Raw genomic sequence first — 24,941 nt, forward strand, 5'->3', positions numbered from 1 at the left:
ACACGTCTAAGTCCTTTCCAACCCATAGTCGGTGTGTGTTGAAATCATAACTTAGGCTATATACTTTACATGTTGAACCAGTCAGTAGATGTGACAGGAAATGACCGCCTCTGTCTAACATCTGTACAGTATCGGTTTTACCGTCACACACCAAGATGTGTGACAGCGCGTCAGTACAGAGTCCTAGAGGTTGTAGTCCTGATCCTGATGAAGATCCTGTGTAGGAGAAACGATGTCTTCCTTCACGATCTGTCACCACTACAACACCAGACACAAAATCAAAATTAAGCTCGGACACTACAACATCACCATTATTATTCTCCGTTATATAGTTAGGCATATTATTTTGTCTAAATCCCGTGACATCATGTTGTACTGTTTGTTTCAGTTGCCCATTCTGGTTGTATCGAGCTACCATACCTGTTTGTGTATCATAGTTATACATTCCAACCAGTAGATCCCCAGAGAACGGGGAACAGTACACACACCGTGGAGTCCACGTAACGTCTTTTCTCTCTAGAAATGTGGTGGTTGTTTTATCTTTGGATAGTTTAATAATGTTATATTTCGTATCAATAAAAATCAATTCACTTTCACCGTTTACTGTGTGTGATCCATTACCCGTAAGAGCATTACAGTCACACAAGTCATCAAACAGATGAATATAATTTCCTTTTATGTCCATTAAGATTAAGTTGTTCTCATTATCACTGACCCAAACCCGGTCTGGTGTCACACAGGAAATGTGAAGACACCAACAACCCCCATATACGTCCGGGAGTGTAAAAGAGTTAATCAGCTTTGGGAGAGATATCACTTTCAGTCGGCATTCGTTTCCTTTCTGTTGGTTTCTTGTCTTTGCTGTTGGAATTCTAATCGGTGATTCCATCCCCTCAGAAGCGATTGGTTTTAAATCTAAAAACACCAAATATATCAATAAAAAATTGAAGAATATTTTGATCAATAAAGCTATATTTGTTTATTTTCTACAACACCTGGGGGTCATTTATGTACTTTACACCATTTGATGCATCATAATGACATTAGAAGATATTTTGTATTTTCCTGTTTCGTGAGGTCAGAACAGTCCCATAAGGTCATGACCTACATTGTATTTGATGCATTATAATACATTAAGAAAGAAATACCCCTTCCTTCCTATTATAATTTACTCATATAAAAATGATAAGTGTCTACACTTACTTACATGTAATACACAAATTTAATAAGAAATTGTTTATACAGGGTCAATATGGGGTCAATTCAATAGTTTAAGTCTGACAAATGAAAAAAAACAAACATTTGCAACTAAAATGACAGACACTTTACAAATGCGATAGGATAGGTAACGATGATAAGCATATTAAAATATTAAAAGATGATGATACAGTATGCCGTCAAAGGGAGATCACATTTAGAAAGTGAAAGTAGAACTTATATATGTATGCTGGCATCTCATTATATTGTGCTACTGCTACTACATGTATTATGCTTACCTAAATTAGTCAACATCAAAATGATAATCCAATTAAAACACAATAATGAATTCCTTTAGCTGACCTTAACTAATCCTTTTCTGCATACGGAAACACAGACATGTATGTATGGGTGTTGCGAAAACGCGGAACGGAAAACGGAACGGAAAGCCCTTGTTACATTTAACAGCTATGGCCTTTTCTTTTTCAAGTATGTTGGTATGCAACAATACAAAAGGGATTACTATTGAAGATGAAATAAGGACTCCCACAAGTTCTGCAAGTTGTTTAATTGAGTGTGATTAGTTTGAACAAAAAATGTGATACAGATTATTAAATTTCTTTATCTTTTCTGGAGTGAGACTGATTGCATTAATTTAGAATTCAAAACCAAATCCTAAAAATACAATTTCATGTGTAGGTACAACCACTGATTTTCTCTATTGATCTTAAATCCAAATTGTTCAAATCTTCATGGTGTACACAGTTATTCCATTTTAAAATGAGCATACGAAATGTTTCCATTCAGTTGTTTTAAAATCAAAATAACACGATAGTTGCCATCCTTTTGCGGACGTAAAAACACAGTTTAGATTGTGAAGCTTTTTCACTACCCCTTTAGCCATTAATTTTAATAACTCTCTGTCTAGAGCCACTGCCTTTGCAAAGTTGAGTTTAGTTTCTCTCACTGAATGTTGAATAGGTACTGAGTAAACTCTAATGAATATCCTTTAACAGCATTATGATGTATCTTTCAGGTGTAAGTTTTCCACACTGATAGAAATTGACTTATCCGTCCGGCATGTTGAATGTCACCTACCTTCTCTACTTTTGGTGGGACACAGGTTTCCTGATGTAGTTTTTATTTGTTTAGTGATTGCTGTGGTGGTAATTTCGGTTGTATGCCAAAGCGGGTAAAGCTGGGTTCCTCTCACTAAAAAATTGGGTTTGGATCTTTCTCTGAACTTCAGACGAGGACTGAAGTTCATTCTAGTTTAGGCAGTTTTGTCATCATAAGCTACCTTGTTAGCAATTCTGTTGTGTTCCGTGATGTTTTTCATTTTTTCCACCACGTCATCGGCAAACAAGTATGCCGTTATTTCAGTCTGACTAGTGCACATTTTTTGGTATTCTGGTTTCATGTAATTTTTTATACATGCTTTTCTGTGCAAAGAAAGTTCTGTGTTACTAGAGGCCAACAAGGCCACACCATCGAACATAGCTTTGGCTGCTTTGTTTTTGTCAAATTCATTGTTCGGTTTCACCAAACTATCCACCACCTTGATCATGGGACCAAGTCCTTTCGATAGGGTCTTTTGGATCTTATGAACCTTTATATCCGTCGACCTCGTAGTTTCGTTTATACAATAGTTCCAAACGAAATCATTTACTCGAGAAAATTCCAACTTAAAGTTTTCTGGCCATAAATGCTTATCAAACAAGTCATTTTTCTTCGAATCCTCTATATTGTTGACTAACAGCTTCTTTACTAAGTCTGCCAATTTAGTTGTCACGGCATCGGATGATTTTCTTCAACAATGTAGCCTTTTTTGTCTACTTTTACGTCATGTCCAACATGTCAAGTCTGAAGGTCCCGCCTCCTTTTGACTGACAGCGGATGTGGATTACCCCGTTTGTGGCCCCTTCATCCATGTGAATAACGTTAGATGATGCTCCACCGAAGTAAATCCTCACGTCTGAAATACATCAATTTAAAAAAATTACAATTAAAGCCGACTAAGAGATCTCAAGGTAGAATTGGTTTAGTTCATTCAAGACGATTGATCCAGATTCTAAATATGCAACACGTCAAGGCATTCATACCATGTGTATAGTTGGTACATGATCAAATTTTACACTGTTAATATAATAATCAACAACCTCCGGTGAAGTTTTCAATATTTCCATACATTAATTCCATGCATTATTTAGAGCAACATATCATTGTAACTACCAATCAGAATGTCTGACACATATATAGTTCGGCCTTACCTCGCATGTTGTTTAGAACAACATTTCACTGTAACTACCCAATCAGAATGTCTGACACATATAGAGTTTGGCCTTACCTCGGTCGTTGTTCTTGGTCAGGGTGACGAGTTCTCCGTTCATCATCTTCATCTGGTGGTTACCGTTCCCGATCTTCTCAATGTAGAGGCGGCCGGGAAGGATGAGCCGCTTGAACAGCTGAAGAAACGAGGTAAAAGGACAATTAGTTATAAGATCTAATTAGTTTTAAGATAAACAAGATATCTGTGAGCCAATGCTCACTAGTGATACCCCCGCTCTGATGTGAATATGCAAAATAAGCAAAGTCGACATTTAACAGAAAGCTGGCATCCGATTGGTACAGAAAGAAACAGAGGAAACTTTGTTTGAAAATTTTGGCTAAATTAAACAAAGTACTCATTTAACAGGAAGTTGACGTCTGATTGGTACAAAAATATATCCCACAATATGGCATGCCAAAACAAAAACTGTGTGAAAATTTCAAGCATCTGCGATAAACAGTTGCTGAGAAATCTTTGACGAAAATTTGTTTGAACATTTTGGTTAAAAAATAAGCAAAGTTGTCATTTAACAGGAAGTTGACGCCCGATTGATACAAAAATATATCCCACAATATGGCATGCCTAAACAAATAGTGTGTTAAAATTTCAAGCATCTGCGATGAATAGTTGCTGAGATAGATGCAACAGAAATTTTTGTTACGGACGGACAGACAGACGGACGGACAGACAGACAGACAGACACACAAGGGTAAAACAGTATACCCCCTCTCCTTCGGAGCGGGGGTATAATGATGCAACACAGAGAGAAGATAAATAGACTTGAGTGATAAATGGATGAAATTGCAAAAACAATTTTGGAGGAGTTTATTTACATCTTGTTCAAGTGACAGGCAACACCAAAATACTGTGTGAACATACCACATTAAATATTGTAGAACTGTTGTCTTAGTACTGGTGTTTAGTAAATATTCACCCCTCCTCCCCACCAAAGTTTTAAATTTACCATAATCCCTAACATGAGAATATCACTAGATTTCACTGCATACAATGCATTTTTTTAACTCCAGAAAATTAACCTGTTTACTGTGGTGCAATAAATCAAACTTCGTGAAATTTTAGCGTGACACAAAGAACTAGGCATACTGCATGTACAGCATAGAAGTTTATTACTATGATCAAAATGGTACCAAGTACAATACACTGTAAACCAGCAATAATGTAAAACATGCGCAGTCAATACTTATTGAAATATAGGGTAACAATGACTGACTGAAGCCATTCCGTCGAGACCTTCCAGTCAACACTCAGATGACTGAATACCCTGAGCCAGTCACCATTTAACAACCCTTCAGTCATCAAGTACAGGAAGTTAATGTCATCCAAAATGTGACAGAAAGGGAGCAAGCAAAATGGTGACTGAAATGGCAAAGCTCTGCCATCCAGTCACTAATCTCGCCACGTTCTGTCCACTGAATAGACTCGGGTTTATCTTCTGAAGTCAAGCAACTATGGTAGTCCGGGCGGGGGACTCGCCCACTGAAACCTTGGTGTGTCTTCATAAGACAAACCTTCAGTCACCTTTCTATACCTTCCATTATATTCAGATGACTGAAGAGGCTGAGGTTTATCTTGTATAAGACAACCATCCACTAAAACAGACAGACAACAAGCAACAACAGTGAATAATGGACTCACCCACTGGAACCTTGGCGTGTCCCTCATCACGCGGTAGCCATTGTTGGTTACAGAGAAGTAGTCGATGGCGCTGGAGTTAGGTACGAACACCGTGAAATCACAGGTCACAGTGGTCGTACCACAGAACCCGAGGTCGTAGGTAGAAGTACTCTGAGACCCCGTGTTCATCCCGTTCAGCATGTTACAAGGGTAGGCGTTACAGGGACTGACGTTGGCGTTGGCGGGGTTGCTGCAGTAGCTGATGTAGGTCGAGGGGCACTGACTGGTCCCCCCGCCGTTACACTGCATACACACCTGCTGGTTGGCGTACTGTTGTTGCTTACAGTAATCCGGACAATTGGTATTGGTATTGGTATTACACTGCATACACTGCTGCGTATTTGCGTACTGTTGTTGCTGGCAGTAGCCGGGACAGGTGGTACCTCCCCCAGTGTTAGTGTTGGCACACAGTGCGCTGTTACAGGGGTAGGAGTTCTGGTACTGGGGCATGTAACAGTTGGAGCACTGGCTGGACTGGGACCCCGTGTTCTGAGTGACCGCGGAGCCGTAGTTCTGTGGGTACCCATAGATCTCAAAGCTGCACTTCTCGGCGGTGAATCGCCGGTCAGTCAGGTAGTTCTTGAGGCCCACTCGTCTCATGTAGTCGTAGGTCCTCCTACATACCAATATCAAACAAACAATATCATATAAATGATCTTTGTGTATTAACCAGGACCTGTTCTGGTTTCTATGTTTTTGCAAAAGTTCAAATAATTTGACAACTAAATCCTTACAAAAGTCACAATACAAATCCTTACATCTTTATTTTAATATATTTCACATTTGAATTTTCAATCTTTTTTAACAATCATGTGACATGAAAACTCCCCCCCCCCTCCTCCTCTCCGAGGGATGTCATTCCAACTAGTTTGCCATGTAAAGGCTTTAAGATGTTCATGATCTTTTTCTCAGAAATGTGAGACTAGGATATATATATGGCCTATAAGAACTAATAATCAGCCATCAAGTGACCCATGTAGGGTGTTTGTGTAACAATTGATGACCTTTGTGTACTTACAGATGACCTTTGTGTACTTATAGTTGCCAGACATTAACCACAAATCAGCAGGATGACCTTTGTGTACTTACAGTAGCCAGACGTCACTACATATCAGCATGGGGAGGTCCAGGTAGGGAATTCCCAGCAGTGAGTCGATGATGTGGACCATTCCGTTCACCGTCTTGATGTCCGGACGAATCACTACCGCCTTCACATTGCCACCCTGCACCCAGGTCTCTAAACAAGGACGATAAATAATACATTTAAAACATTGTATCTAACCTCAATCCACACGAACAGCATCAAGTGAACAACTAGTGACAAACTGGCCTAACACCATTAGCCCACAGAGTCGTTTGTTCCACCATGTCTTTCAGTTATTAGTACAGTCTATACGAGAGTATCTACCAAACAACCTATAGGCAGTATTCTAGCATTGAGTTGCTGCGGTTACAGAGACGTACCGTTGCCGCGGTTACAGAGACGTACCGTTGCGTTCGTTGTAGATGGTCAGTCGTTCGTTACTGTACAGAGTCTGTCGGTACATCCGACTCTCGTATCCGCTCAGCCCCGGCAGTGACGAGATCGTGATCATGTTATTAGGCTGAAGAATGTGGAGACGAAGAACCTGCAACAAAGAAAAAACCAATCTATAGTCAGTGTGATATCTGAGAATATTAACTGTACATCTTAATGCTCATCACAATCTGTGCAAGAAGGAGCATATGCATATAGCCATGTGAAAGAGTTTTGTTCAAAGACTTATGGGATAATTATTGATAATCCTAATAACCAGGTATCTACATGTAAAACCTACTAAATACCATTACTACCATTGTTTGCTCAGAGGTGAAGTTTGTAAAAGAATTTTGCATGTGGATACAGCTGTACACCCACAAGGATGATATCTCCACCACATCCACCAGGGTTTGGCGTTTGTTCTAGTAAAGCTTTATCCACAAGGATTATACATACCATATCCACCAGGGTCTGGTTGGAGTTGAGGTTGGCCCAGCGGATGTTGGCCACTTTCTGGAAGGCTGAATCCAGCGGCACGAACACGGTCACACCCGACGGCTGGACCAGGGAGTTCTTCACGGTCTCCGTCCCCAGGTTGATCATCTGCTCAAATTTCCTACAAAAAAAGAGCAATCCATTTTATACACATAACAGAATAACAGCCCCCAGAACGATTTAATTACATAACTGTGTTACAGTCCAAGTTAATCAATGATTAAACAAAGTTTGTCATTTGTTCAAATTTTTTAACTTGATCAAGTATAATTTCCATCAAAAAGAGCCCTCTATTATATACTGTAAACGTACTATATTTAGCGTGTATGATATTTGAGGGAATATAATTTTTCAACAAGTTAGCATGGGTTTGATTTAGCGCATTTTTGAATGTACCTGTTTATCTACTAATATATTTTACATTTGGCGTAGTACTTGATTAAGTGGACGCCGTTTTCCACCAAAAACACTAAATAGAATACACACTCAGCCAAATGCTTAAAAAAAACAGCCCGATTAGTATTGCCACGTGACAAGAATTGATTATATAATGCCCAAATTAAAGATTTCTAAAAATCTTAAAATATCCAAGATTATATAATCAATTCTTGTCACGTGGCAATACTAATCGGGCTGTTTTTTAAGTTAAAGTGGAGTATTAATTTGATTACAAAATATATGCCATAATTAAAATGGCGCCAAACATCTTCTAAAGAATTGAATTATAATGCCATTTTAATTATGGCATATATTTTGTAATCAAATTAATACTCCACTTTAACTTGTCAATGAGTTCATATCTCAAAAAACGTACGTGGATTCCTGTTGGATCTGTTCGCGGATGTTGTTGTAGACGAATCCAAGGAGTTGATCCACAATGTGGACGACACCGTTCGACACGGTGATGTTTCCCTCAATAATGGCCGCACTCACTCCATCACTGTTCACATACACTGAAAGCAAAGAAGCCGCGTAATAAATCCATCCGAAAAAAGTTAATTACCATTATTGTTCATAAATAAGACACCAAAATTTAAGCGAAGTTCTGGTTTTAACATCAGACAAGGCTTATCAAATTAGAGATACAAATAAGGAAATGTAAAAGTTATTTAAGCATGGTAAGCTTTAAACCTCATAACATATACCATTGGGCATAAGGTAAAAATTCAAAACTTTAGAGTGGTAAATAAAGCATGCTTGATTTAACACCAATGCGTATTGTTTGTCCATAGAAAATGCGTACTTAACCACCGGCGTAAATATCAACCACTTTTACAGTACCAGGTGGTTATTTTGATAAACATTCACCACTTGTTTTAATCTTACCATTGTACCCCGACGGTTTCCTGAAGGTGATGGGGAGTCCTTTAGCGTTGGTGGCGCCCTCGTTGTGGGAGATACAGTTTGTGAACACGGCTCGGTTTGGGATGTAGTGGGCCTGCAGAATCTGTCAAAGAAAAACAGTTAATATTGAACATCCCTAAATAAAGAAACGGAGAAACTTAAGGGAAAATAAACACCATATACTGTAGATCCCTTACACTGTGTACTCATTTAAAATCGTGGAGGCCAATTTCCTTGGATTGTTCGTTTTTTCAGCTTATTCGTGGGAATGTAATTTTGTGGATGTGTTGGTTTTCAGTTTTAGTATGAAAAGTTACCGGGTACTCTTTTAAAACTTGTTTTCGTGGAGGACTTAAATTTGTGGGGGAGGGCTACCCACAAAAACCATGAACATTGAGCTACCACGAATCCTAATGATTCCACAGTATTAAGCGAGCAATTAATTTTGCAATTAAACTGTTTTGCATTAAATTGCGAGAATACAAAATTGCAAATGCCGAAATTTTATCACAGATTCATTTATTTTTAATCTGTCCAAAAAAAATAAACCAAGATTTTAAACTCTGTGAGATGTAAATCTAGCGATTTTACTTGGATTTTAATTCCTAACATTAAATTATGAATCTACAGCAATCAATTTTAAAGTTTGGCTTATTAGTCACTTCATTTTGTTCTTGGTAATTAGCCCTACCCTTTGGAGCTCCATCGGGTCATTCCTCAGTCGATTAAGTTGAGTCATCGGAATTTTCTGCATGGCGTTGTCATTGGGAACAAAGAAGGTGGTGATTTTGTCGGGGGAGGACAAATCATTGATGTTCTCAAATGTGTGTAAGTAGCTCATGAGATCGGTGAATTGTCTGTAAAATTCAAAATTTACCATTTCAGTACAAATCCAATGTTACATGTTATACAGTAAATACACTGCATCACACTCATAGCAAAGAAAGATAGATTATGTAGCTCATTAGATAATTTATGTGAATCATGCGTAGAATTCAAAACCTACTGTATAAATATATAACCTACTGTATAAATATATAACCTACTGTATAAATATATAACCTACTGTATAAATATAAAACCCACTGTATAAATATATAACCTACTGTATAAATATATAACCTACTGTATAAATATAAAACCTACTGTATAAATATAAAACCTACTGTATAAATATATAACCTACTGTATAAATATATAACCTACTGTATAAATATAAAACCTACTGTATAAATATATAACCTACTGTATAAATATATAACCTACTGTATAAATATATAACCTACTGTATAAATATAAAACCTACTGTATAAATATATAACCTACTGTATAAATATATAACCTACTGTATAAATATAAAACCTACTGTATAAATATATAACCTACTGTATAAATATAAAACCTACTGTATAAATATATAACCTACTGTATAAATATATAACTACTGTATAAATATATAACCTACTGTATAAATATATAACCTACTGTATAAATATATAATCTACTGTATAAATATAAAACCTACTGTATAAATATAAAACCTACTGTATAAATATATAACCTACTGTATAAATATATAATCTACTGTATAAATATATAGGCACTCAATTACTGTATACAGGGCTTTTTTCGCCCCATGGTATTTTCATCCTTTTTCACTTGCAAAAAGTTTCACATTGTCTAAGAATCGCCCCGACATAGTTGAATTAAGGAGTCTCAGAGATAAAATGAGAAATTTGAGTTTGCTCAGTCCTAAATTTGCCCACTGACAAAGAGAGCGAAAGGGGCGAAAATAAAACGGGGGCGAATATTCCCCTGTATACAGTATTTAGTTATTTAAAATTTGTGTCAACATTCTGATATTTGTTAGTTTTTCTCACCACCTGAATAGTTTGTTAATATACATGCACAGGTACAATGTATGTGTATGGACTATTTTGTATGGTACAATGTATGCATATGGACTATTTTGTATGGTACAATGTATGCGTATGGACTATTTTGTATGGTACAATGTATGCGTATGGACTATTTTGTATGGTACAATGTATGCGTATGGACTATTTTGTATGGTACAATGTATGCGTATGGACTATTTTGTATGGTACAATGTATGCGTATGGACTATTTTGTATGGTACAATGTATGCGTATGGACTATTTTGTATGGTACAATGTATGTGTATGGACTATTTTGTATGGTACAATGTATGCGATTGGACTATTTTGTATGGTACAATGTATGTGTATGGACTATTTTGTATGGTACAATGTATGTGTATGGACTATTTTGTATGTGTTATCTCTCATTTAGGAATTTCTCTCCAATAATTATAAACTTGTATGCCCTCCGAGCCCAAAATTGGAAATAACTAAATTATCTAAAATTTATCTATCAGTAATTATCTCTACAGACACCACTGGTCATATTAGTTTAAATATCAAGTGTAAATTATCTATAAATCATCTAATTATCTACACAGACACCACAAGTCATTCATTCATTTTTTATTTTCTCTGTATAGAGATTTATTACAATAGATAAATTACATAAACTCAAAAGAATTTAACCATATTTACAATGGACGTGATACCAAGACCGTTACAGTAAGTCTAGGACGTCATGCAAGAGAGAGAGAGAGAGAGAGAGAAATATAGCGACACATAAATAGATAGTATAAATTGATACTTGTCACATGTCAAAGAGATGTTTATATTTGCCACAAGATTGCACAAGAAGTCTGCTGTTGCATTTGTGGAAATTTTTTTCCTGGGAAACAGACAGAACAGTCTGTGTGTGGCCGCGTAAGAGGACAATAAAGAATTAAAATAATCAACACCTACGTGAATCTCTGTATGGAGTCTTCTGGCTCCTGGATCCATCCGTACGCCGTGCTCTGACTCGTCTTCCGCATCACTCCATTCAACCCGTGCACGACCCCGTTAGTGGCGGAAATGTCCCGATTAGTTCCCTCCGAAATCTCTACTCCATTGACGTAGAACTTGACCGGCCCAAAAGATCCAGAGGAGGTCTTATGTGGGAGAAAATTTAATTAGAAATTAATTAATTAAAAATTAATCTACTTTAAAGTGGGAAATGCAAATCAAATATGTATAAATTAACTAAAGGCTTTGTATTATAATAGTCCGCAATCTGAAGTTTTATCCATTAACTTAGTACATAGTTTCTTGCATTGAATAACAGTTGGTATACAATATAAATATTTATGAAGATTAAAATTAGAATTAAGATTTAAGATATGAGTTTCTGGAAAATAAAATAAAATATTAACAGTATTCCGGACACTAAACATAATATGAAATTCAATACAGTATCTCGCTCACTGTCAGGAGTCTCAAACAGACGTTCTTGAAGTTTATCAACATGAAGGAAACCGGACAGTAAACTCCCTACCCCTCCCCCCACCCCCCCCCCCCCCATTTCCCTGACTGCCAGATATACATTTAATTCTATCTGTATCACTGTTTGGATAGATATTTGACGATATGGCCAACGCTTCACCTAGCTATTTATCTTAAAATTTTATATCTAATACAGAATCTGCATTCTGCCAGTTCTTAAAATATACGAGTAGTTGCCCTTTTCAATGATGTCATTTTGTTGTGTCCGTCACAGAATAATTTAAGATGGCAGAGTCAAGATTTGCTCAAACCTCTGCAGAGGAAAGAGAGAAAACATTTTAATCAAATATCACCAAAACACTGGACGTGAACAAGGGTTCAACAAAGATTTCAAAGACTGTCTGACAAATCTATCAAGACAAAATTAATCTGTTATCAATTTCAAAACTCAATTTGACATTAATAAGCTTTTTGAGGAGGTTGACTGGCCAAATTTGGATGAGATGCTGCATTGCATGGCCAATTTATGCATGAATTGGAGTAGATTATTGCTTCTCCTTTGATAGAGTTGGGAAAACAAAATCCAAAATATTTATTACGGTATATTGGTTAGCCTTGCCGTCTATGAGATCGATCAACCCTATATATTTGCATATTCATTGTTCTTTCCCACTATAGGCCTGCGCGGGGGAGCTGCATTTTTTTTTCTGCTCTGTCTGTATGTGGAATTACCTCACAGACTCTCAGATAGCGAAATCTCAACAATTTTATTGTAATTTTTACTGGTATATATACCTGGTAGTGATTATTTCTAATATAAAAAAAAAATATATGGTATTCAATATAAATTATCTTCAAGGCAAATTTATGCATGGATTGGAGTAGATTATAAAATTTGCTTCTCGTTTGATAGTCTTAGGAAAACAAAATCCAAATATTTGTTACGGTAGGTGCACCTCGCCATCTATGAGATTGATCAACGCAATATATATTTCTGTAGTCGGTCAGTAACATTGAACCTAAATAGTATGACGGAAGACGCTGCACTTGTATAGTCTCATACTCAATGTCTCCAGGGTTGTATAGTCTCATACTGATCAATGTCTCCGGGGTTGTTTGACTACATGCAGCCCAATGGTTAGACAAAAGGACAGACAGACAGATTGACAGACAGACAAATATTGAACACAAAGACAAAATTATAACAAATGGCATTTCCTAATTTCATATAATTAAACTATATGGCAGTCAACATGCAGTTATAATGATGTACATACGTATCACCAATGTTATTTCTCCATTTTCACAATACTACAATTTAACATTAATTCATGTATGTTTGATTCGTTTTCACTTTCATCAATAGAATATTTAGGTAAAAAAGTCACATAAAACAACCAATTCAGCCTTAAATTTATAACAAATTTGCAAACAAAGAATTTAAGGCTGATATTGAATCATTATCTTTACAGAGAGCATTATAATTGTCAGCAGGCAAATTTTAAACTAAAATTTAACCATGCAGTATTTTTTTTTTTCAAATTTAAATCAATGTAAAACTATATAAAAATTTATTAATATATACATGTATGCATATTATAATTCACATGCATATACATGAGTGATTAATTGGATTATAATTATTATTATTTGTAACCTTGTACATTAAATCTTCTTAAAAGGAATATAAATCTATCACTTTTTTTGCACAATTAAGTCAATTTTGGAGATTTTTGTTCTATTTGATGAAAATAATACCAAAAATATAATTATTTTTTGTGCTCTGTAAAAGTGATCCCAAAAATAGCAAATTAATCAGAAATTAATTACAAACTCACAGTACAAACAATTAACTCCTTCAACAACAACACTGAGTGTTAGCAGTACAAACAAACAACAAACAAAGGCTAGTGAACAAACAAATCAAACACATATCACAACAAACAGATCATTTCCACAAACATTGAAATAACCTAACAACAATTATCTGACATTTCAGAGTTTCCGACGTTGGAGCTAGTCCAGTAAATGGTCAGGCTGGAGGCTCTGTGGAGTAATTTCCAGTATTGTCAATATGGTGTCCCAGCTAGGGGGAGACATTGACTTAATTAATTGTTTTGTATACAGTAACAATACTAGCTGCAGATCTGAAGCTATATGGAGAAATTTTGGGTTGACAAACCAATTTAAGTTTTGGCTACAGTCTCTTCCTGTGCAATTACAAAAACTTTGTTAGTTTAGACTTATTACTGTAAATTCCTTATTTTACGCATGTTCTTAATTCCGAGATTTCGCTGTTTTGTATCAAACCACGAGAATATAAAATTGCGATCACCAATTTTTGGTTAAAATTTCCTATAATTCAAAACTGTCTTAAAAATAAAAGCGTGATTTTAATATTTGCGTGGATTGCCTCTCACGATTTTACGCGGAAATTAATTCCTTTTTTTAATTGAGAATCTACAGTGACCAATATATCGTTTCCCAAAACATTTTTTACAAATATCTGATTTTTTTTTTTGACTAGGAGCTCACAGATCTACCGCTACAGTGTAAACCAGCTTTAATTCGCGACGACTTAAATTTCATGGTTCCTCTAATTTAAAATAAACCTGTTTTCTGCGACTGAATTTCACAAACAAACCTTAATTATTTAATCTTGTGTTTTGACAAAAACCATACAATAAATACATGTTTTCTGCAACAGTTATGCGTGACAATGAATTTAAGCTCTTTGACAAACTTGCGAAAATGTTTGCCTGTGAATAAAAGTTGGTTTACGGTAATCAGGATAAGACAGGTTCTCTATAAGGTTAGCAGCTAACTACAGATGACAGAAAGATCTCAGCTAGTACGTATATTAATTAGTATCAACTATCTCCATTAGTGCATTAGTATCAACTATCTCCATTAGTACATTAGTATCAAAGGTCTTGGTACATTTCAAGCAATGCTGGCCACTAAACAAAGAGATATATTAATCTTTCTATTCATGTTGATGTGAACATTATAAAAACGGGGAACAATTTTAGAGGATGCAATGTTTAAATCATTGACAAATGTACGTTTCACATCTTTGGCAATTCAAAAATTCCCCCAGATTTTTAAAATTAGTTCAACTAAGTGAGATAAAGCTAGCTGCGTATGTTTCAAGGAAGTAACTTTTCTTATTTTTATTTTACAGTGAATCAGAGTACAGCTGTTTTAAGACAGAAGTATTTAGGAATCTAAACATCAAACCAAGAGCGCTGGAAAAAATAACGTGGACAGAGTATATATATATGTAAAGAGATTGAATTAAATTAGTCCTTAAATTAAATAGGCTAATAGATTTTCATTACTAAAAGTAAAAGAAAACAACTTGTCTTTTAAGACAACCAAAGTTGCTAGATATATAACAAAATAGTTCCTATGGCCAGAAAAGGCCATCTATAAAAAATCATTTGCTTGAAAAGTACCCTTTATATATATATATACGACGTAATAATTTTTTGTGGACATTTTTTGCATTAAGATACAAATTGTTTGCTGATTAATCAATTTTCTACCTGAATGAAATGGCTTCTGAATGAAATGATATTATGATTATTCAGCTTAAATAAAACAAAAACAAAAATCACTATCGTTCTGCTTGATGTTTATCAGTGATAAAGCTAGCAGAGGGTACACAAACAATTTTTCATAAATGGCCTAAGTGCTCGAAATGCATCAATTAATTGAATGCGCAAATAGTGTGTGTTGCATCAAAGAGCAGACAAAAAACTATGGAAATCACCACCCCATGCAGAAGTATACAACGCCCGGGACTTACTGTGAACGATCTGTATTTACGATTTATAAATAACTTGTCACCGTTGGAGTCCATGCTTCGCAATTGCAAATTGTCCCTCATTTCACCTGAAGTGAGGCGGGTTCCGTATACTGAAAAATTCAAATACGACACTCTGCCCACTAAACTGGTCCGAGTACAAGTAAAAAATAAAACGTCCACTCACCGTGTCCAGCCGTTGGATGCGATTGAAAAAGAGGCGGTCACCGTTCGCATCGCTGCTTCGCACGTATTGGTTGTCCAGGATCGCACTGGTTTGTAGACGATTTCCAGGGACTGAAAACCACACGAAAGATGAGGCGAAAATCTCCTGACATTAACCGTCCAATATTGAGCCTATAGTTCCTGATTATTTCATGCATTTTGAGCTGTTTTTAAATATACAGTGGTTTCTACGCAGACAATTTTTTTTCAGTATTCCGTATACAGGTATAAAGCAATTATCTATCATTTAGCCTACAGCGCACATAGTTAAATATTAAATAATCTACATGGACATTAAATGCTCAGTATATATCTTAACTGACATAATTTGTCTGAATAAAGAAAGGATATATATATATATATATATATATATATATATATATATATATATATATATATATATATATATATATATATATATATATATATATAAGGACAATGATATTGTCCAAATTCTAAGCTATATAGACAATGTCCAATATATACGTACATGTATAATAGCTGACATTTTCCAATGAATATCTAATAGTATATGGACATTATCAAATACCCTATATCTGGTAATTTTCGCGATGATCTAATTTTCGTGACTCCTATTGAATCGCAAATATTGCAATATGCAGAAATTATATCCTGTATCATTTTCTATTAGAAACTTTTTATGTCTGACTGATGACTGGCGCAAATGAAAATTGTTACAGATATACGGTAAATCATCTAAATAGACATTGTGAATTATCAATTTGTACAGAGTTCTTGGAATTTACTTTGAAGCAGTTATATGAATACATAACATCCATTACGGCTCGGATCTAACAACATTACATACAAAAAATGAAACTGAGCGGCACTATGCTCATTTATTGAATTATAATATCTGATGAAATGGAATTGAAATAAACATAAAATTTGATTCTCTGTAAGGCCACATGAAATTGATATTTAGGTTTTCATCCTGATTTGCCAAAAATATTGGGCGGGTGGGCGGATTTTATATATTATTTTTTTAAAACCACCTTTTTTACTGTTCAATATGTTTTAGAAATAACAACTGTTCTATTCTTTTAAATTGTTAATGCTAATATGGGCACACAAACCCATTTGTAATCTTTGAGGACATTAAATGTATCCTTCTATGATAACTAACAGGCAGGCATTAAAATGTTCTGAATTTAAATTTTAAAATTTCAGTATACTGAGCCCTCTTTTTTCTCCACACAGTTTAAAAAAAAAAAAAAATGCATCGAGGCGGGCTATTTTCAGAGGGGCGAGTGGGGATGAGAATCTAAAAATTAATTTTATGTGGCCTAATGGACTATCAAATCTGGATTTCATTTTTATTTTTAATCCAACAATTAACTACAGTAAGTTTCTGTTTTTCATGATTGTTGTCAAATTTTTTGGATGTTACTTCAATTTATGTTGTGATCCTTAACATTTCTTATCCATGTATACCGGTAACTTGCTAAGAAATTTCAACAATTTCTGATTATTAATAAGAATTTATAAGATGTAGTATTGTATACTCGTTATATTGATACCACATAAGTTCCAACATACTACATAACACATATAGCAAAGATTCCAGTTATATGACAATCGTCCACAATATTAAAGTTTTATTTCCAGTAAAACGTTTTTATGTTGTATATTTTGGCTTTCTAACATGCAATATCAAACTTATACATAAGCATATACTAACAGTTGAACTTTCATTGCTATCTTTAACATTGATATCTCGAATATAATGGATGTATCGAGGTAATATGTAAGTCCATATCACTTATTTTTAAATTATTTTACCCTCTATATCTCCATTACTCGGATATCTCAAAGTTTTTAAACAATACATCTACTTCGAGATAACGAAGTTTGACTGTATACTGTAAACGTATTACATTTGGCTGTGTATTCTATTTAGCGTTTTTAGCGGAAAACTGGCTCTGCTAAAATCAAGTACATTGTCAAATTCAAAATACATAAGTATAGATAAATAGGCACATTCGGAAATGCACTAAATCATATCCTTGTTTGAAAAATCACATTCCCCCAAATATCGTACACGCTCAATTATAATAATACGTTTACAGTATATATATGTTGTGTATAAAGTTGTGAGTGAGTTAAGGCGACTTTCTTTATGTGAACCAAAAATATAGAGTCCAAAAATCCATTACTGCAACACTAGATTATGTCTAATTAGATAATTATATAAATATTGTATGCTTAAAAACCAAGAGTCAAGAGGTGGCTGTTTTGTGTAAACATGTTATCTTCACAGTATTTAACCATTGTGATATATAGGAATGAAACGATCTATACACATGCAGTTCAATGTGATTTATATATATGTCTCGATTAAATCAATTTGAATAAACAGTGATAAATGAATAACAGTCTTGAATAAACTTTTCCATGAATTAAGCACTGCATGGAAACTTTTAAAATATTTGACTGCATCAGCCTCCAATTTGGATGGATAGAAATGTCACACGGGTTTTGATTGAAACAGTAATCATTCCAAGAGCTTGTTCTATTTGAAATTTTGTGTACTATTTTTCTATAAACCAAAAATGAAGTCCAAAATGAATCGAAGGCCTTGAATCCCAATGCAGTATTAATATCACGATGCATCGTTCCACCCCTAATGATATCACAACATGATGTCACAATGAGTATTATCAAGAAAAATCAGTACTCATGTATATATTCAGCCAAATTTTGCACATCTTATTTTAAAAATTTTCAAAATTCTGGTTTTCACAACCAAAACTTTTTTATTCAAAATTTGCAACAGGTTACTCTTGATTATGATCTACGTTTCATTACTACTTTAGCCTGAACTCACTCAAGAATGAATTTCAAAGTTACGATAATTAAATACGTACTGGTACAGAACTTGATGTAGTCCTTGAGGTCTTGCTCGGAGTAGCTATCGATGACATTGCGTTCTTTGTACGGCAAATTGTTGTAGGCGGTGTCATTAAACGCAAACAACGTGAGTGAGGTCGGAGATTCATAGAGGCGGGTTAACTGGGCCCGGACCACCAACTGAGCAAACTGAAACGAAAGTAGAGAATTTAAAATATTGTTGTACGTGTTGAGACTTGAACAAGAATTAGCGATGATGCTGCGACTGCTTGTCATAAATACAGATACATGTACCACCGCGGTTCTCAATATTTTGCGAAGATGACTTTGAGAGAGAATAATCTGTGTCTTGGGACAGTTACACCCTCACCACTGGGTCCACGGGACACTGATGACTGTGTGAATGTCATTTTCACAAAAAGTTTACATTAGGTAGTAATGGAATATTTAGGGATTAAGGTTTGAGGAAATCTGATTTGCATGATTATCAATATAATAATAGCACATTTGATTATATTGTTCACAAGAATTAGAGACCTTTCTACCGGGTATGTTCTCTCTCTTCCTTTTTCTTTCTCTCTATCTGTCTAATTCTCTCTAATACACATTTACAACAAATAAATGCACACCTCCCCTGGAGTCCCTGCATTCAATTGACATGATCTCTCATTTGTACCTCAGAATCTTTCTAATCTTGTACATTATTTCTGATCATTTTGAATATTTAGAATATTTTTTCTCTACCTCTCATTTATTTTAACACTCCTTTAACTCTTCTTCTCTCTTTCTGTTAATTGGAGATTTTTCCACTCTCACAATTTTTCCCAGTCTCTCCCCCCCCCCCCCCCAAAAAAAAAAAAAACCCTGGGTTTTGACATCATAAATAATGACGATAACAAGGGTTTTGATTTGACTTAATATTTTAATTTAAAAAAAAAAACATTCTTTCGAGAGAGTTATGAGTTACCCCCCCCCCTTCCCCCAATGATCACTTAAACAAATGGTTTATATTAATATATTAAGGGAAGGGGTGTGATGGGTGGGTGGGGGGGGGGGGTTGATAGTTCATTCTTAACTTTCATGCAGAGAGAAAAAAATAAAAGATAATATCTTGAAAGTGGGTTAAAAAGCTTCATAAAAGCCTATGCGTTTGGTTTTTTTTTAATGTACATAAACATGTTTGTTGACTCATGCATGGGCCAATATTGAACTTCCTTCTTTTAAAACAAGTATACTTCTGCCTAATTTGTATTTAAATGTTTTATAAAAGCCGTTGCATTCTTTATGTACCGGTGTCATATAATATTTTGATACCGCGAAAGTGTTAGCTGGATAGCATGCATTTTGACTCAGGGGCCATTATGTCAACTTCCCTCTTTCAAAACCAGTAAACTTCTGCATAATATGTAAATATTAGGTATATATTGTAAAGAAAATTTAAAGCTGTATCGATGCATGCATGCATATTGCATGACAGATTCACTATTTATAGTCTGATTATACACCTGAGAAATTTAAACACAGATGGCCATATTTGAGCTGGTACATATACACTAGACTATTCTCTCCCATCACTACTTATAATCACTATGCACTAACGGCTCCGTCATAAAGAGATCAAACCGGACAATCTCCCGTCTTTTATGGCTGGTTTATGCCCATTTTTATGGTCGTCTGATTCAATAATCGCAGTATTTCCCACACTCTATTATTTCGGACCCTGTGGTCGTACAATAACTATGGGGTACTTCTCATTGTACTTATGATTAAATTCAGATTTTTTAGTAGAAGCAATTAAACCAAATTTTAAAATAGACATATAATATCCAAGGTTCACCATTGAAATAGACAAGTGTGTAAAACATCTCTTATAAATAGAGAGCATGTAAATGTAAACAAAGTTAAATTAGCTTCATAGGTTGCCGATTTAAAATAATTTAACTTTATCTGGACTACAGATAACAATCGAATTATCAGTCTACATAGTAATATCCATACACTCAATTTCAATGGCCTTTCAAACTTTGGCAATATTTTTTCTTACAAAAATAGTTTTCATTATCCTACCATATACCCACTGAAATAAATACATGACTGTATTATAACACATGATATTGGCTCAACAAGAGGGAGTCCACTTTTAATAACTCCTGTATATTTCATATTGTATGAGCAGAAATAAGCATCAACATGATCAATATTTGATACTCTGACTGTAACGTAATTAATTACTGTAATACATCAGCAGCCTTTCTCTCTTTTATCATGTACCATATTGTGTGACTGATTGTATCAACTCAATATAACACCAGTACTGTTTAATGTATAAGAATCCATTTAACTGTATGTTTAATTATTAATTCAGTCCAATAAAAACACCAGTAATTAGTCTCTGATCTGTTCCTCTAGCTCCTCAGTCCTCACACACAGTTTGTGAGGAGACAATGAGGAGCAGGACAGGTCTTAGACCTGTATGAGGAGAACCACATAAAGATATCTGTGAGGAGAATAGCAGATTTGAGATCCTCCGTTTGCAGTTAGCACTTAAGGTGGTATGGGACATCTGTCGATATTAATGTGGATTAAAGTACATTATAATTGAAATACTTTCACCACTTAAGAATTTTCAAATTTTACAATATTTATAACCAAAATTGGCTTTTAAAATGTTTGGAGAGGTAAAAATTGTAATTAAAACCCACAGTGGGATTCGAACTCAAACCCACAGATCCGTAGTTAACCCTCTAAAACCATTGCGCTATGCTGATAGGTGAAAAATTGGGAAAGAAACTACCGTACATATAAAACTATATACTTTATAATTTCACTTGGTTTTATTGTTTATTTCATTAAAACAATATGTCTCAACATGGAAGTGTCCCATATACCACCTTAATTTAAAAGAGGACTGCAGATCAGAAGCCCTTGAAATACAAAGAAGTCAAAATAATTATAAACTGTATAAGATAGGATTCAATTCTGCTATTATATATATATATATATATATATATATATATATATATATATATATATATATATATTGGCAATGCCATCCATTGATCAAGGCTTTATATTTTGTTCATTGCTATTGGTCCTTCTGCAGACTTAAAATAAGAATATGAAAATTAAAAATTAATATTAATTAAAATTTTTATAATGGAATGAGTTGAAATAGATTCAAGAAATTAACTCTTAATGTACAGTAACTGATAAATCGATTAGTTATGCATCTAATGGTATTTTATAATTGTTCTCCATTGGACAGCCACTGTCCTATTCAGAGCATGAACTACATGTGACATGCACAGTATCGAGACCCGTTACAAATTACGAGCTCAAATTTGCGACATATTTACGAGATGAAAAATGCCTCCTGGCCGTTCTTCTAAACAAAAAAACAAGTGTTTCCATTGGTCATCTGCTATGTGCCTATGACCTCAAGTTCAAAAGAAACGCTGTGAGGGATTAGTTGAAATAAATCAGTAAAAGTTGATTGATGGCCTGTAATTAAACAATTAGCGCATGATTAATAGAAGAAAACTTGTTGATAGAATAGCTGCGGGTATACACGTATAATTAGGAACATACGCATATGAATATGACACTGCAGGCTGATCCAAAAGTTTAACATAAAATGGGGTGGAGCAGTGGTATGATATGAACTCCTGATCCAAAGATTTTACATAAAATGGGGTGGAGCAGTGGTACGTTTTAACTCCTGATCCAAAGATTTTACATAAAATGGGGTGGAGCAGTATACGTTATACATTTGTGATTGGGTTTTACATAAAATGGGGTGGAGCAGGGGTTCATTTGAATTTTTTTTTTTATACCGGGGTAAGAGGTAAAAAATTAAAAACTCTGAATTATAATCAGGAAGCACAATATCATTTGAAATTATTTAAATTTGTATATGTTTCTGACACACCTCTTAATTAATACATTTTATTAAAGGAGGAATTAAGCCATCTGAATTAAATAAGAAAATTTGATTTAAAGTAAAAATTGGTGGGGGGGGGGGGACTTTACACTTATCTTGTTGCGTAGAACTAAGGATAAAGCTTATTAGTATTGTATTAGTAGGTGAGGAGACAAACACACTTATAACAAAAACAAAAAAAAGTTTATTTCACAGCTTCGGAGTGAAGGATCGATCAGTTTATGTGTCAAGTGTATACTTGATTTCTGAGGCTGGATCACAATTATACCAATGTAAAGATGTTCGTCCTTAGATAAAGGGATACATAGGTCATTTATCATAGTAAGGTCACATCGTGCCACTGTTTATTTCAGTCTGTACACTGTGTATTTAAGTGTTGATACTGCGTTTTAACTAGGATGCAGTGTGCAATGGCCCCTCCCCACACCGCTTCTAATTCAATCTTAAAATTCTAAAAATGATTTAAATAATTGGCTTTTATTCACTTTAAAATCAGTGTATTCAAATAAACATCACCAATATATATATACATGTATATATCTAGTACCGGTATTTCTTTGTTTAAATTAGCTCATGTTTCATTTCTTGCACAATCACATCATTTTGATATTGTTTATATAGGGTGTTTCAATCAATTGATATGCAATTGTCTTGTGTATTAATTGTTTTGATATATCTTATTTCTTATCAACAACCTGAATTATGGAAATATCTAGTGCTGATAAAACTGATAAGATATATGGCAATTTATAAACCTCGCAGTCCTATCTCTGAGAATGTCAATATCCTAGCTGCTATTTTTATCTTTATGAATCACAGGTGATATAAATGCATATTTGACCCTAAAAAGGAATAGAAATATGTAGTTATGGCATGAAACGTATCCTAGAAATTCTTTCAACGTGTTAGAGGCTAGACCCCCGTCGTTTAGGAAGCCTTATTCTGTACACAGACTTTCACTGGACGCTCTGCGCCATTTCCGCATTTTGAAAACAAAAATCTACACACCTTGACCTATTTACAGGTGTGAGGTTGAAACAAAACACCTTACCTTAGAAAACCCAGTTGTCCGCTGCAGAATTTGTAAAACATTCCCCGATATTAGCTGTCCGTTCACATAATTAACCAGATAAATCGAAATGAGAAGTCGCAGGATCGCCCCACAACGCTCCATGACTGCAGATTTTTAAATTGTTTACCTGATCCAGGGGGCGCTACTCGTCACGCAATTTCCGGGGAGGTGAAAACCTGTCTCAGGCTGACCGGATTTTTAACATAATTTATCGCGGTGATCGTTAAATTAAAACAAGACAAACATAAAACTAAACAAATTAAAAAAACAAAAAACAAACAAAACAAGAAAAAAAAAACCAAGCAACCAAACAAAAAAAAAGAACAATGGTGAAAGTTAAATAGTTCATCCGCGATTTTCGATGATATTAAAAAAAAGACTTGCTTTTAATTTATGATGAATTCATGAAACCTCTTACAGGGAAAATGCATGTACTTTCTAATTAAAGTAAAACTAATTCAATTGTAAAACCCTCAAAACCCAGGAAGTTTTTTAAAACCAAGAAGTTTATTTAACACGAATGTTTATCAAAATGCATGGCCCAGTTGCGCACTGAAGTCAGTGATTGCAGTTTTTTGAATCTCAATTTTAACAAGAGGCCCAGGGGCCACATCGCTCACCTGAGCAACAATTGCCTTAATTCTGATCAAATAAGCATTACAGTATCAAAATATATTGACAACTAAGTACAGTAGATCTTGCTAAAAAAAAATTGAAAATCTGCCAATTTTTATCCACCTCTGTTTTTTTTTGGGTAAATACCAAGCCCCTTTTGTTGTTGTACCTGTAAGAAGATTTTTCTCTAGTATTCCTATACCCCCCCCCCTTTCGTGGCCCCACTTTTCTCTATGGAATCATGGTTTCATCAAACTTAAATCTGCATAACCTTTGCTTTCACACTAAGTACCGGTAGTCATTTCATGCATATCTTTTATAATTTTATGCCATGCTATGGTATGCGATTTTTATGATATGGTATGAGATTTGTATGCTATGCTATGAGATTTGTATGCTATGCTATGAGAAATTGAAATGAAGGACTTAATGATATGGTATGCTATGCTATGGTATGCTATGAGATTTG

At 34.7% G+C, this 24,941-nt stretch overlaps 1 protein-coding gene and 1 pseudogene across 1 annotated transcript; both read right to left on the reverse strand.

Moving 5' to 3' along the window:
• Window positions 1–2,300: 2,300 nt before the first annotated feature.
• LOC128172029 (uncharacterized) lies at window positions 2,301–3,088 on the reverse strand (annotated as a pseudogene).
• A 1-nt stretch (window position 3,089) lies between these two features.
• On the reverse strand, window positions 3,090–23,995 carry LOC128172030 (fasciclin-1-like; the record flags this gene model as incomplete). The annotated part of the gene is made up of 13 exons (XM_052837796.1): window positions 23,837–23,995; window positions 18,863–19,034; window positions 15,937–16,046; window positions 11,423–11,610; window positions 9,271–9,436; window positions 8,562–8,682; window positions 8,050–8,188; window positions 7,197–7,356; window positions 6,711–6,849; window positions 6,311–6,458; window positions 5,183–5,837; window positions 3,545–3,662; window positions 3,090–3,172 (listed from the first exon to the last, which is right to left on the reverse strand). Coding segments are annotated over exons 1-13 (2,322 nt in total), but the record flags the coding sequence as incomplete, so codon positions are not given.
• Window positions 23,996–24,941: the final 946 nt, after the last annotated feature.

Source organism: Crassostrea angulata, chromosome 2 (assembly GCF_025612915.1).
Source record: "Crassostrea angulata isolate pt1a10 chromosome 2, ASM2561291v2, whole genome shotgun sequence".
Classification (NCBI taxonomy): Eukaryota; Metazoa; Mollusca; class Bivalvia; order Ostreida; family Ostreidae; genus Magallana; species Magallana angulata.